This window comes from Squalius cephalus (genome assembly GCF_949319135.1).
Source record: "Squalius cephalus genome assembly, chromosome: 21".
Classification (NCBI taxonomy): domain Eukaryota; kingdom Metazoa; phylum Chordata; class Actinopteri; order Cypriniformes; family Leuciscidae; genus Squalius; species Squalius cephalus.
Window position 1 is genome coordinate 23,268,493 of NC_137142.1, and position 16,135 is coordinate 23,284,627.

The 16,135-nt window shown below is 36.4% G+C and overlaps 1 protein-coding gene across 1 annotated transcript; it reads left to right on the forward strand.

The window, feature by feature from the left end:
- The first annotated feature begins 1,251 nt into the window (after positions 1-1,251).
- rgs17 (regulator of G protein signaling 17) lies at positions 1,252-16,090 on the forward strand. Its single transcript, XM_079855247.1, has 6 exons — positions 1,252-1,429; positions 3,233-3,461; positions 8,740-8,870; positions 12,173-12,247; positions 12,559-12,790; positions 13,883-16,090. The coding sequence occupies exons 2-6, from the start codon at positions 3,459-3,461 to the stop codon at positions 14,066-14,068; spliced, it is 627 nt and encodes a 208-aa protein (XP_079711373.1). The 5' UTR covers positions 1,252-1,429; positions 3,233-3,458; the 3' UTR covers positions 14,069-16,090.
- Positions 16,091-16,135: the final 45 nt, after the last annotated feature.

Genomic DNA, 16,135 nt, shown 5'->3' on the forward strand with positions numbered 1-16,135 from the left:
TGGATATTTTCCTTGTTCTCTCTCGCCTTCAGCTAGTGCAAAACGCAGCAGGTAGACTCCTCACTGGGACACGCAAGTATGAGTCGATCACCCCTATCTTATTCAAACTCCATTGGCTACCTGTCAAATTTAGAATTGATTTTAAAATTTTACTCTTTGTGTATAAAGCTCTTAACAATTTGGCCCCTAAGTATCTGACCGATCTGCTCTGTCTGTACACTCCTTCTCGTACTTTGAGATCCAGTGATCACTGCCTTCTCATCGTGCCTAGATCCAGACTTAAAAAACGAGGCGACCGTACTTTCGCGACTGCAGGCCCAAAACTTTGGAACAGTCTGCCTCTTTATATCAGGCTGGCTCCTTCAGTTTCCATCTTCAAATCTTCTTTAAAGACTTTTTTGTTCTCTCTTGCTTTTGATGCTCCTTGATTCTGATACAATTGCTGCTTAATTTTTTTTTTTTTTTTTTTTTCCTGTACTGCTCTGCATTTTATTCTCTGATGTACAGCACTTTGGTCAGCCTCGGTTGTTTTTAAATGTGCTTTATAAATAAATATTGTATTGTATTGTATTGTATTGTATTGTATTGTATTGTATTGTTCATTAATAGCCTTGCATGAAAATCAGACCTATTCAAATAAAATGGCATTAAACAAATAACATTAATTTAAACATCAAAAGGTATACATTTAAACTGTCTAAAATATACAGTTTTGCTGAAAGTTATTGTGTTGTATTGTACCATGTTATTTTCTATGTTGTAGGCCTATATTTTTTATTGGATTGCTCGACCATTTTTTTATTTTATTTTATGTATACCCTACTAGCAGCTTAAGACTATTTAAGAATATATATATATATATATATATATATATATATATATATATATATATATATATATATATATATATATATATATATTGGTCTTTAGTTGTATTTTATTAATGTTGTATTAATCTTCTATTGATAAAACATTTAAGTTGTAATATTATTTTCAAGGTAACCATTAGCAAACCAAAAGCTTAAATTATAGTCGCAATTGGAGGATATCTCTTTTTACAACAAAAGACGTTGTTTTTGACAATATTTTATAGTAAGTCATAGAGCTTTTTACGTATACTATGTGTTGTGCATGTATATTTATTAGTGCAGCCAGGCAGTTATTGTGAGATAGCAGAATCTCAGCCTGTCATTGCACCTCTGCCTCTGCACCCTGTCCGCAGCTCGAGCTCCGTGAGCTGACAGCTCCGCCGCGCATGCGCAGGGCGTCTCCACTGGCTCGCTCGGTGCTGAAGTTGGGCGGATGGACGGAAAACACCGCTGATGGAGATAAAACGGCAGCATGCAATCTCAACGCGTGATACCCCCGATATCCGCATAAACACGTGTAACGACACCCTTTTAGAAGACTGACATCTAGAACAAAAGGGGTAAGGCGACATATGCTCTTTAACGGTCTCGGCGGTACCGCTAGCTCGCCAGCTAACGCGCTAGCCGTTGCCTCCTTGCGCTTAGAAAATCAAAGAGCCTCAGCGAAAAAGTAATAAAGTGGAAGCTACACTTCATTTGTCTAAAAAGGCCCTGCTTTAGCGAACAGTTTGCCGGTTACTTTCAATTGCACTGCGCTGTTTTGTGATAGAAATGGTTTGGGCTTTAACGTTACCTGCGATGACTTTAGTACTAAAGATGCTGGCTGTGTCGCAAAACCTAGCGAGATGCCTACCCAGACAGCATTTTTGGACATTATTCGAGCGGTTGGAACGTTCCAACAGCATTTGTAACGCTCGACAGCGTTTAGGGGCTTTAAATGGGCGTTCAAACGATCGTTGGTGTTTCAACGATATCTAAAAATGCTGTCTAGGTAGGATTCTCTGTAGGTTTTGACACACAGCCGTTTTGATTCCACTGCAACGGGGAATGAAGGCGAAAAGCGGGATGACAGACGTCTATATCTATTATCACGGAGCCTTATATTATTTTGTTATATTTCAGACGTTAAACTGTGACTTTTCGTCCAAATTTATCTTTTACATTTACGATTATCGTAGCCGACAATTTCCTCACGGTTGACCTTAAATAAAATAAGACGAAAGGTCTGAGTTTGTTTTTATTTCTCGGTCTTGCCAGTAGTTATTTTGCTTGCATTCGGTTATTGATGACAGCCTACGTGATATTAAGAGTTTCCTTCCGGAGGAGGGCTGATTGCTCGACCATTCATCATCATACAAGTTCTGAAGTTCCTCCCATTCACTTGTGCTTCTGGTTTTAATATGCAGCTGGTTGTGTGAAACATTCTGTCTAATATGGGGAACATTCTGGGTGTCACAAAAGATGTAGTCCTATACAATGAAATGCACAGATAGTAACAATGTTGTTTTACTTTTAAACACTTAAAATGCACAGAAAATGAGTCGGTAAATGTATACCATATACTTTATTATTCTTGGGATTATTTTCTTTTGCTGATATAGTCAGGTGTATTGCAATTTGCTGTAATAGATAATGTAAGATTAATTGGTACTGCGGTTTATTGCCTTGCAGAAGTATTTACTTGTTAATTAGCCTAGTACTTTAAAACATTTAAATTAGTGATTTGATTTTCATCAACACATGCAGTAATTCATGTGAAGTTGCGATGAAATAGAAGTAGTGGGAGATCTTTTCTTTCTTATTGTGACATACGTCTGAGTGAAACAGATTATCGACAAAAAAAAAAGGTTTGATTTGGTTCTATATGAGTCGTATATGAGTTGTTGACTGGATTTGGAGATGTGCGCGTTGCACTCAAAAGTGGAGGTGGATGAACGAAGCGGCATTTAAGTGGCGGCGTTAAGTCCTGCACACTTAACCAGAGAGAAATCTGTCGTTTTCACCAGAAGGTCCAGCATGATTAAAGGTCAAGGGTCGATTAAATAAATGAAACACGTATGAATCGTTACAATAAGATTTTTTAACATCATGCATTTAGAAAGTAGGACTTTAAGGTTCTTTTCATTATTTATTTATTAGTAAAATACTAATCAAATGCTAATTAAATGAAAATTAATTGATAAAAAGATAAGATTAGACATTGAGTGTAATCTAAAAGATTTACAAATTTCAATAATATAATTTTGAATCAGTTTGTGAGAGTGTGAGTTATTCCCATTAATCTTTTATCTGGACAGAGTGAATTTATAGCCCAAGATTAAAGCAGTTCTGATGCTTTCTTTGTGTTTTGATCTATTTCTCAGATGTCTCATCCTGGATCATTTAGCCCGTGACTCAAGGAAAGGGAGTGCCTGCAAATACCAGGTGTTTGAAACCTACCTCCACCCACCTCCTGCGTTCTTCATCAGGCATGATAAGAGAAGATACAAGAGGCCACAATTTGTTTTCCAGCACTCTGCCCGTCTCAACGTTTGACATTACCGTCATGATTTTCTTACCTGATCTTCGGATGGATCGCTGCTAATTTGCATGGTAAGTTAGAGGTGGTTCTCTCCTAGATTGATTGCAAGTGTGTAGATGATGTGGAAAATCACAAGACGTGTTTTCCGAGCGGTGATGTGATGCAGCGCAAGGTGAGAAATGTGGGCGAATTTGGCCCCGGTGTGATTATCGCATGTATCGGAAGTGTGGTGTGACATGTTTCTCGAGCTAGGCTTTGTGGGTAATGGCTCTAGGAGGCTTCTGTTGTGCAGCCAGCCATGGCCTGTGTTATGCATCACTTGCTGCCCTGGAATGTGTATGGGGAAGTGCACAAGGGCACACAAGACTTCCAGTGGGAGGGACGACTGCGGCATCTGAGCATGCTCACACATAGAGGCATATTCACACATTGTAATGTAATTCCCGAGTGCATACTGATGTATTTTAAGTGAGGGAATGAGCACTCAAATGCTTGTTGTTAGAATTATGCACAATTAAAGAAACTTCTTTTGTTATTTCAATTGTTAAATTTTAATTGTTCTTTGAAGATGTGCAGTTTGGGTGAACTATCCCTTTAAAGCCATGGAGATGCACACATATAAACTTGTATTAAATTAACATTTTTGAAATTCACCAAATATTTATTGTAACTGACACAAGGTAGAGCTAATGCATCTGTTAAAAAGCCAAGACAGTTATTGGCAGATTTATTAGCCAATAATATAAAAATAGTGAAATATTAGCTGATACACATATTAGTTTTTAGCTAGTTTATTTCTTTTTAGTTTATCATGTAATAAAATTGAATATATGATTTCCTACGAAATCGAACTGAGTCTGGTTGTATAATTGCTTTTTCCTCAATACACAACTTACTCTTTTACATATTGAGCAGAGTTGTTGGTGAGCGCTCTAGATGTGAACAAAGGGACTCCTCAGTGTGTTTTGCATCAGGATGCATGTTTTCCATTGCCTGGCACTGAATAACCGATAGTTATGTTTTGCATATTTGGTTTATTTGGCTCCTTTATGGTAAACTATCAAAGGGTTACATTACATCCCTGACACACTGAGTTTTCATCACCAGGTAGAAGGACTGTTTATCACAACACATGTTTTAAGTGAAAGGATGAATTTAGAGGTAAGGTTTCTGTTTCAAGGTCTCTGTTTAACTATAATATTATCATAGATATATAGCCTAATCAGAGTGGATTTAGAGATTCACAAACAAAATATAGAATATGTAATATCAGTAATGTTGAGTTAATGTTGATGCTATGTAATGAGACAGTACACTACTATTACCCTGGTACAAATCAAATACTACTAATACTAATTGCAGATTAGAACAAAATATTTACTTTCATATGCAGTGTGCTTTATATATTTATTTGAGAGAGCAAATTATGTGTAATATGTTTAAAGCTGTTTTCGAACATCAAAACAGGTTGTTATGTGTTTTTTGTCCTTTATCACCGCAATGCATTTCAATCAGCAGTAATCTTTAAATTATGCACCACACGTTGCGACAAAAAGTCAGCCAACCAAATGCCCCGTGGTTATGTGGTTATGGGATATTTACCAATACCATACTGGGAAATGAAAATTTGATACCATCCCAGACCTCCAGCTTGTCTGTTTAGTGGCCAGACTGTTTGTCCCTAAATATTTGGATCAGATATCTAGGTGATGTGATATGGTGTTTGTGCTGTCAAACCCTGGCAAAAGATCCCTTTCTAATAAGGTTTGTGCTAAAATCAACAAATTTGATGAGGTCATAGTGTGGTTCATCATGTTTACCAGTGTTTCCAGTATATTGTCACATTTTTTACATTTGTGATTCACGCAATCAACTTGCAGAGCTTAAAATGATTTGTTGAATAGAGTAATCGAGCAAGTCCCATTTATTTGTTATAAAGGCCAAAAAACGTCTGAAGTATAGGCCTAGTGCTGGGGTTAAAGCGAGAGTTCACCCTAAAATGAAATATCTGCCATCATTTATTCAGCCTTATGTCTTTTGAAACCGTTTTGACTTTTAACTCTTTCTGATCTTCAAACCTATAATAAAGCCCAAAGTATACTTCGGCCACCCCCGTTCCGCGATGGTACCTGTGACGTAATTTTCACTATCAGGAGGATACGCGGATGGTGCGTGTACACCGGCTTTATATAGTGTGCTGTTTTCATATCATGATAATTGCTGAAGCTTTTATCGTGGTATTGAATTAAGTTACAAAACTAGTATTTATGAATCTTAATAAAAAAATTATTAAATCCATACTGATAGTTTTTCTGGGTTGCGTCAGTTGCTAGAGTGGCTAAGAAGGGTCCGCTGTCATTATACAGTACAAGAGCGGCCTCTAAAGGCGAAATAAAAACTATCACTGACGCCTTGTGGTGTTTGTTTTGACACGAGACTGCGCGCCTCATAGAGCGTGCCACTTAAGATGCAGATTTAAAACATAGACAATGAAACGTATGTATACAGTAGTACACTACATGTTTTCATATCATTATAAAGTAATTAATTTGTTGACTAGGTGCTGCATTAGTGGAGAAAGAACAATAGTATGTTTGCCGTCAAGGCTGAGAGGACGCTAACGTTAGCAGTACCTCAAATAGTTAAAACAGTGTGACAAAAATACATGCAAGTCTAACCCAAATGTTTAATGTCACAATTGTTACCATCTGTTTGCATTAGTTTATATCCAGCTGGTCATTTTTATGCATTAGTTTTCAAACAAAGTTGCATATTTAAAGCTAGTGACATGAGAAAGCAAATTGAGACAGTGCTGGTCAGAATTATTTGCCCCCTTGGTAAATATGATCAACGATGGCTGTAATCCTTGTTAATCCTTTTGATATTTTATTTTTAAAAAAGTGCAAAAATCTAACCTTCCATTGAAGTAAAAGAATTGAAAGTGGGGGGAAATCACATTATGAAATAAATGTTTTTCTCCAAAACACGTTGGGAACAATTATTTGCCCCCTTTTTTTAAATACTTTTTGCATCCTCCTTTTTCCAAGATAACAGCTCTGAGTTTTCTCCTATAATGCCTGATGAGTTTGGAGAACCATTCCTCCATACAGAATCTCTCCAGATCCTTCAGATTCCCAGATCCATGTTGGTGCTTCTTCTCTTCAGTTCAGCCCACTCATTTTCTATAGGGTTCAGGTCATGGACTGGGATGGCCATTGCAGATGCTTGGTTTTGTGCTCAGTGACCCATTTTTGTTCTGATTTTGATGTTTGTATTTGCATCACTGTCCTGTTGGAAGATCCAAACATGGCCCATTATAAGATTAATAGCACAGACTGTCAGGTTTTGATTTTTTATCTGTGGGTATTTGATCGAATCCATGATGCCATGTATCTGAACAAGATGTCCAGGACCTCTGGCAGAAAATTAGGCCCACAGCATTAAAGATACAGCAGAGTATTTCATTTTACAAATGGGGTACTTTTTTATCCCTGTGTATCAAACCCATCTTAAGTGTCTGCTGCCAAAAAAGCAAATTATTTTTTCATCTGTCCAAGAAAGGCATATACTGTAGTTCATCATAACATCGTAATATTCATCATACACAATTAACCGTCTATACTGCTAAATGTACCCGACTTTTCATATCAACAGAAACATATGCCGGGATAACCTGGCTTCTCTTGAGACTCCCCTGCTTCGCAGCATAGTTAATGTTATGCTAAAGGCCGTCCGCACGTTGACAGGATTGGTTATTTGGATATTGTGACGTAGAGAACTACTGCGATTTTTGTATCACTTATATACTATTATAGTGTTTATTCATATTTTATATTTATTTTTCAATTTTTAGTAATTTTGCTATGTGCTTTTGTTATTTTTATTCGTTTTTTTTTTTTAATACGTCTATTTAGTTCAGTTTAGTATTTCAGTTAGTTGCCAAGGTAACATTTCTCATTGTTGTTAGTTTTTCATCTAATATTTATATTTTGTTTGATTTTAGCTTGATTTCAATTAACAACTATTTTTAATAGTTTTAATTAATTATAGTAACACATTTTATTAAATTTTTTTGTTTATTTATCAGTGATCAGAATCACATATGACAAAAAATATCTTTTGAATCACAATGTTCATATTTATGCAGGTAAGGTGCTTCTATAGTACCTACCAAGACCCTGTGGTCACTATTAATAAAACTGTCAAACAGAATAGTCAGCCATGTGTTTCAATGACATGTTAATGGTACGTTGATGGATCACAGTTAGAGTAGAGCAGAGCTCAGAGAAAAACACTTGCTTATTTCCTCTCCTGATAGAGGGCTTCTTGGAAACGCATGTCGTTAAAATGTTTGTGGTCACGATCTGTGCTCTGATGTTGTTTTTAACAAGCCAGTGATATTGGGAACCCAACATGGAAGAATTTATTGAAAACCATTTTATTTCACCTCTGCTCCCTAGTTGTCTATTTACTGGTAAAAATTTTGATTAGCACAGATTGCATATATTTATTTGTGTTTGGAGCCAAGCTTTTAAAGTAAAGACATTATAAAAATCAAAATGAGAATTTTAAAATCAAACGTACATGCGAGCTCCTAAATGTTGACAATAATCACACGTTTAAAATGTATCGTTTTTCTTTTTCCTGGAAAACGGACCAAATACTAGTTTCATTTCGAATACATATTTCCTTGACAATGTATCTTATCTATTTACCTAATTAGTTTTCCCTTATAGAATACATCTTTTAGGGAGGGAATATGCTTTTATTTAGTGTATTTAAGAAACAGGAAGTGACAGCCATTGCATTTCTATAAACCGTTTACTTCCTAAAAGGAAATCCGTTGCATTTGCACTTGTGTCAGAACATGTGAGATCCCACACTACTACAGCCTGTTTGTGTTCAGGGGTGGGGGAGTGACTGTCTCTCTCTCTCTCTCTCTCTCTCTCTCTCACTCTCACTCTCTTACAGCTCAAGCTAATTTAGCATCTTGCCAGAGGAATGAATGTGTAGTCTGAAGAGGGTATTTCTTTACTTTCTGTCTGTCTGCCTCTCTTTTGTTCAATCTCTACAGACGCGCTCTCACATGGATTTGAGCTGAATAAGCCTCCGACAGTAGAGTAGGACGGAGTCCAACATGCCCAGATTCTGAGCATCCTTATGATTGCTTACATCGGAAAAGCTACCACAACCCTACCATAAATATCTCTCCTAGAAACTCCAAATAATTAATCATGCCTTTCAAGCTTACTTTAGATTTAGAAGCATATGTAGTTAACAAGATACTTCAGCTAACACAGTTCCCAAGCTCCCACTGCTTTGTTTCTAATCCGATGTGTCTGTCCACAGCCTCAGAGTGTGAGTGGAGTTGAAATGAGGAAAAGGCAGCAGGGACGTATTGAAGGACCCCCACAGGCGCCTGGTCACCCGAGGCCCAACACCTGCTGTCTTTGCTGGTGTGGATGCTGCAAATGCCTCTGGTACGCCACATCTTTTCATTATGTTTTTCTGTCAGTGAAAAGATTTAATTGTATGTAGATATTTGCTTAGAAATGAGTTTTACATAGAGCTGCGCAATTAATTACTAAAAGATCGCAATCTCAATTCAAACACCCATGCTTTCTTATTCCTAAATGACAATGATTTGGCTAAGTCTATTAAACCTTTGTCAAGTACGATCACAGTGGAACATTCAAATCTGCGTTGGCGCTGGCGCTGCCGCTGAGCCAGAGAGACCTGTTGTCATGTATAGGTATAGGTCTTTTCATTATATCTCTGTTCCAATAATTCAGATTATCACAGAAGTACTTGGATAAAAGTTTATAGTTTGGTTATAAAAACTGATGTCTACAGTAGCAATCAAAATAGAGTAAATCACCTTTTGAAAGGAACTTGAGTCTTGACGCTTCGAATAAAGATTGTATCAATTACGTCGTTGCACCAGTAGGTGGCGACAAGTATCTGTTAAAAAAGATGTATTTGTCATTGAATCATTCATTAAAGAGATTCGTTCAAAAACGCTGATTCATCCAGTAAGTGAGTCATTTGATCATTCATTCATTCATGGATTTTTTTTTAAATAATGATTTGATTTATTAAACATTTATACTATAAAATGTTATTTTGTTTAGTTGTCTGTACAGAATCGCGGGAGAATCATGATCTCTATTTTAAACAAAATTTTTAATTTTCAATTTATCCAAAATCGTGAAGCTCTAGTTTTAGAGTATTTTATCACCATCACCTGCCTCAGGTACACAGGTTCAAACGTTTGGGGTCAATGAGGTTTTTGAAAAGGCTCTTATGCTCATCATCAAGTCTGCATTTATTTGATCAAAAATATATTAAAAAACGGTAATATTGTGAAATATTATTACAATTTGAAATAGCTGTTTTCTATTTTAATATATTTTAAAATGTAATTAATTCTTATAATGACAAAGCTGAAATTTCAGCAGTTATTATTCCAGTCTTCAGTGTCACATGATCCTTAAGAAATCATTCTAATATCCTGATTTGCTGCTCAAGAAACATTTTTTTATTATTATCAATAGGGCTGCACGATATATCGAAATATCGCAAATGTACATATCACGATTTGCATATTGCAACGGCTTGCGATAACTGCATGATTTTAATACTCCAAAAGATTACAGAAAGTCCAAGTTTTAGGTCGTTGCAGACAACAGAGAATAGACTGGAGACATGACTGTTATACGTGTGACATGCTTAATGTTATTAGGTGCAATGAGCAAAGTACTCATGCACACAGGAAGCTACTGTAACATTACATTTCTAACATTACATATTTCAAAAGGTACTGCGTAACAGGAATGACCCAGTGAAATTCGTTTGTTTTGTGTTGGCATTGTTGTTGGTTAGCATAGCCTATGTGGAAGAAGCTTTGTCTCAGTTTGCAAACTTACATGGTGCATTTATTTGATAATTACTGAGTGCACTTTTAAGCATGCTCATATATTTAGAAACACATAGAAACACATCAAGTCAGTCTTCCTTAAAGAGTTAAATTAGCTTGTGGAAAAACAAAGAAAGATTGGAAAGGCCATAGCACAGCTTGCAGGGGGACTAAAAATAACATGAATGAATACAAATATTGCATGAAATAAAGCAAACATTGAAGAGGCACCCTACTCTGTAACCTCGGGTTTCCACAGCCATCCCCCCCCCCACACACTCTCATTATCTGCTCAGTAAACGGCTATTTCTGTCCCACATCACATGCAAAACAGCTGTGTAGTACATGTTATATATTTAGCGTCTTGTCAGCTTGTCGAACCCCATGGCTAACAAACCCAATTATACTTGCTCTACAGAGACTTGGATTGAGAAACGCAATGGATGTTCACCTGTAATTTGTAGCTTAGTTTCAGTAAATGCTGTTGTTGGACTAGAGGAGAAATGTTATTACTCAGAATATGGTTAGACTTGTGCTGTTCTTCTCAAATTGGGTGCCAGAAGGGGGTGCTTGGGGGTCCTTTAAAAAAAAAAAAAAAAAAATGACAGTAAGAAAAACATATAGTTTGGTGACTATTATTATTTATTATGGTATTAGGGTATTATTTATTATGGTGGTGGTTGAGGAGAGACCCCTGATATGATTGTAAAGCGCTTTGGGTGTACAGTAGTACATATGAAAGCGCTATATAAATGCCTCATTCTATTCTATTCTATTCTATTTAATTTTAAATTATAGTTATTTATTGCTGTTATATATTATTCATTTTCAAATGTCCATTTCATTATAATTTAATTTTGGAAACAGTATATTGTCTTTATAATATTATACTTATTTTTCTACATATAAATGGCCCTAGATTTTAACATTGTTTTGATGAATTTTAATCTTAATAATTACGTTTCTTCTTAGCTTTTTAATATCAGTTATGTGCATTAGGGTTTTATGCTATTTTATGTTGTTAAATTAAAGCTGCAGTTCGTAACTTTTTTGTGTTCAAAATTTACAAAATGTATATAATAATCGAGAACATCATGAATCCATTTTCCAAACTGTGTTTTTGTCTCATCTTAAATCACTACGGTACTCCTATAATAATTGTTTATATTCTGACTATTTTAGACTGGTTCGGGTCGTACCACTGCGGAGTAGCCCAGTACCTGTGTGACTCGTAATAGACATAAACAGAGAGAAGTAGCTCCGGCTACAATGTTCTTCCTCAGGATGCATGCAGTTCTGTTTATTAACCGCTAGAGCGCCACAAGTTACAGACTGCAGCTTTAATGTTTATTGCCTTATTTTAGTGTCATGTGTGTTACCATGATGGTGTTTTGTATTTGTGTGCATGACTGAGTGCATTTCTATTTATTAATATTTTATATTAATATAAAACTTTGATTCATCACATGGTTTTCTTATTGCCACCTGTATTATTATCGTTGATGTCAGTATGTTACAAGTACAAAACAGGTTTGATGGCCTTGATAAATCAGCAGATAAAGGTTTACCTTTTGTTTTTTTGTAAATTACAGTTTTAAATTGTAGAAATTGACAGGTTGCTCAATTTTTTTACAGAACTATTCTGGCAACCTCAGAATATATATATATATATATATATATATATATATATATATATATATATAATTTTTTGTCAAATGTATGATATGACCCTTTAAACACCTGAATGGCTTTGTAGTGTAATATCTAGTTGTACCATAACTGTATAACCTTGCATGACGATCAACACAACATGTTTCAAATGCCACAGAGACTTTGCCCTGTCTAACACTTCTCTCCTTACCCTAGGAATGAAGACAGAAGGGAACGTTCAGAGAGGCAAACATGTACAAAGATGGATAGCATAGAAGCAACAGAGGAACAGTGAGTTGTTAGAAATATCTATTATTGTTTAGGAACAAGATGTTTGGTGCTTTTTATAGTGCTTTTGTTGAAACCTCTCCATCGTCCTGTTAAAATGAGCTACATTCCCTTAAAATGGAACTGCTGTCTTGTTAACAGAATAAAAAAATGAGGGAAATCATCTAAAAATCTCACAAAGCAATTACTTTTTGGGTCAATTGAATTTCTAATCAATCCTTTAATAACATTTACATGCACTTTATTTACTGACACCTGAAATAATTATTTTATATGGGTAGTTCCTGCTTTTTTTCATTGTTTCAAATTTTAAGGTGTCCCACACTGGATGAGGTGATTGCCTGGTCACGGAGCTTTGAGATGATGATGCGCTCTCCAGAGGGGAGGGATGTTTTCCGGAATTTTTTACGGTCAGAGTACAGTGAAGAAAACCTGATGTTCTGGATCTCCTGTGAGGAGCTGAAGAAAGAAACCAACCCATCCGTTATCGATGAAAAAGCCAGGATCATTTATGAAGACTACGTCTCCATTCTTTCACCAAAAGAGGTTAGATTATGGGGTGCATGAAAAATAAACAATGCTGTCTGTGGCTGCAATGCATCAAAATCCCTTTCAAGGAAAGTCTGTTCACTCGCCATATTTGCAACGCCTCCAGGCAGCTATTTCAGTCATCCAAGACCAAATCCTATCTATTTGAATGGCGGAATCCTGAAAACTCAAAAACTGCTTGCCGAACTCACAAATAATATAAATAACATATTTCAAATCAGCAACAAGATCTGACGTGAACTGTCCCATAAGTGTTTCTTATGCTCATATAGCGTTAAAAAATATTACTTTCCAGGCTAGACGTGCCAATGCGCATGTGTAGTCCTAGTGCGAGTCTCAGGTTTCTATGGGAACCGGAGCTTCTAACGGCAGCTGCAGTGACGCAATGACTTTACCAATCTGCGATTGGCTCTTTTACTTGCAAGGCGGGACGTATTCAGCCATATTGCTCGTCGCAGTTTCTCCCATTCATAAGTAATAGGAGTGAACCGTCTTTCTATATCTATAGTCTTTGAATAAATTCATAAATAAAACATGGCAACATAAAAATATAAGAAATACATATTAAATTCATAATTAATCTAAAAATGTCCAAAACAAAGGATATTCTCAAGCATTTTGTGTGCAATTTTGTTATGGGTGTGTTTTTTCTATGTTCAACTTGAATCTGATGAAGAGCATGTAGCTCGAAACATCACATCTGTTTGCTGAGCTCATTACATGTGTTTTTTACCAATCTTTTTGTGCATTTTTTTTCTCCTACATTTAAAAAAAAATCTAGAATCTGAATAAAAAATATTTTTGCAGTACAATATTTCACACAAAGCTTTAAGATAATGATTGTTCATTCATATAAAAATAGCAAAAACATAAAAATAATGTAAGAGACTTGAAAGCATTTTTTGTGTATGTAAATTCTCTGAATGGGTTTTTTTTATTTTCTTTGTCATCTGTCAATTAAAAAATGGTATTCATGAGTATATAATAAGGGTATATTTTTTCTATGTACAGTGCAACTTGAGTCTGAAGAAGAGCATGTCATGACATCACATCTGTTCACATAAATGTTTTTTTTTTTTTTTTCGGCAGGTCAGCTTGGATTCACGAGTGAGGGAAGGCATCAACCAAAGCCTGGCAGAACCCAGCAGTACGATGTATGAGGAGGCCCAGCTACAGATCTACACCCTCATGCACAGAGACTCCTACCCCCGATTTCTCAACTCATCTGTTTACAGGGATCTCCTTAACAGCAAGAGGGCCTGCTTAGACACCTAGGTTTCAGCAAGAACATTTGAGACAAAAAAGCCCCAAGGTGCCACTTTCAAAAGGTGTGATGTTTCTTATTTCAAGAGTGAGTAGTTAAGCAATTCTGAGCATCCACTAGTGACCCTGAAGTTGAGTTCTGTTTAAGTGCCAATATGAGCTGCTCAGGCAACTGTGACACAAAAAAAAAACGTGTAGGAAAACCGACAGACCCATACTTCCTACTCGAGTCTCAACTTGTCTTTTTCATTCACCTATTTTCCTGTTTACCTCACCTGTTCTCTCTCTTTCTCTCATGTTCTTTCTACCTGATCCTTTCCATCTTTTATGCCTCACATGTCTGAGGACAGCTGAATAATGCTATTTTTTTTAAAGAAAATCAAAAAACAAACGGATAAGTGGTAGATGTTGGGCTAGAAAACCTTTGCATGATACAAGGTTATGGAATTTACTCCAGTTTGACATTCAAGCCCCGGTCTACAATGTTTTTTGAATAAAAAAAATTAAAAAAACGTTTTTTATGCTGTCACGGGGAGAGAACATTGTAAAGCTCTCGTAAGCGAAGGGAAAATTAGCTGTGCCAATTGTTTTGTAAAAGAGAAGCTGGGAAGCGTAATCGCCATCTTGCCGTCCAAACTCTTTCTTTGCGTGTCGACAGTTCTTTAACTGGGAAACATAAGGGCTAGCTAGTGTTGTGATTGGGCAGCTAAACGAATCATGAAGATTTCTTTCTCTCTGCAAAAATCACAATGCCTCGACACTGAGTAAGGGCACAAAAGCTGCTGATGCTGGTGATGACACCGTTTTTTTGTGCGAGTCCTCCTAGCCCCTCCCAGTCCGTTACTAACAGAGAGAAGCACAGGTACTGTATATCATGGGCTGTAAGCTTCGCTGGATTGACTGAGAATTGCTTGAAAATCACTCACCAACGTTCTGGACGTTCTTAAAAGAGCTTCGAATTGTCTTACACATTAAAGAAATGTATTTTATTAAACAAAAGTGTAGTGAACACTATGCCTTGTTTTTGAGAGTTACACTAGGTCTATTTAAAATAACTGTGCTCGCCGAGACCCGCTCGATGAGGTGGTGCGACGGAGTCGGATCCATCAGGGAAATTGTTCTCTGCCTCCGAGTCCAAATGTTTGTTTTGCGACTTGAAACGTGGAGCGGTCTCGGTCATTTTCACAGCTCGGAAAACTGCAGGTTATCGGAAACGAAAACAAGTCAGTCTTTTTTATAATACTTTTTTCCAGCATGCGTTTCTTCTGTTGTGTCATGTACACATTGCAATACTCAACCCAGATATGATGTGAACCTCTGTGGGAAGCATCATGTCGAAGACGATACTATAAAGATGATTTTGTTTCTTTAGAGGTTTAGACGCGTGTCCCTCAAGAACGACAGCTTTTCAGCTCTGTGTTGTTGGATTCAAACTTGAATGTTGCTGTTAAATTTTCTAGACATTTATGTGCTATTGCAATCGCAGCAGCCAGTGCATGAGAACACCATATTTAAAATGCCGGTGTGTTAAACCACTCTCTCACCTTTTAGCAGAGTAATTCAAGAGTGAATTGCATTTAAACCGACATTTTTTGGTCACCATACCCAACCTCATAGTGTCACTTACCCTGAACTCTTGTGCCAATGAATGAAGGAACGTTTGTCAAGTAAATCATGATCAAGTGTGTTGTTGTTGGGTTTTCTTATTGGTGCTCTGAGAGTTAAGTGCCATTCACTCTGCAGGTTTACCACATTAAAATGAAGACCTTTGTCACTTTACTGAGTGCATAGATATCCTTCTTTGAAGTATTTGTGTGTTTGAGCATCAGCCAATGTGAGTAGGTCCTTCATTTATGTTGTTTTACGAACCAAATAGGTGTTACCTAGTAGTTTACTTACTGAAGCAGCGAACCATCACGGGAAGCTTGGATTTCCCACATTTATAAATCAAAACTATTGAATTTTTCTTGTTTGTTTTAAAAGAAAAATCATGTCATTAAAAAAATGAGCAATAAATCAAAATTGTCTTGCTCTAAAAAACAAAAACAAAAAAAGACCCTGCATGACACATGGACATTT

What these genes read in the sequence shown, in the direction of transcription:
- rgs17 (XM_079855247.1), top strand. An exon ending in GGATGCTGCAAATGCCTCTG is followed by an intron (nt 8,871 to 12,172) that starts GTACGCCACATC and finishes TCCTTACCCTAG; the next exon opens with GAATGAAGACAGAAGGGAAC. An exon ending in ATAGAAGCAACAGAGGAACA is followed by an intron (nt 12,248 to 12,558) that starts GTGAGTTGTTAG and finishes TCAAATTTTAAG; the next exon opens with GTGTCCCACACTGGATGAGG.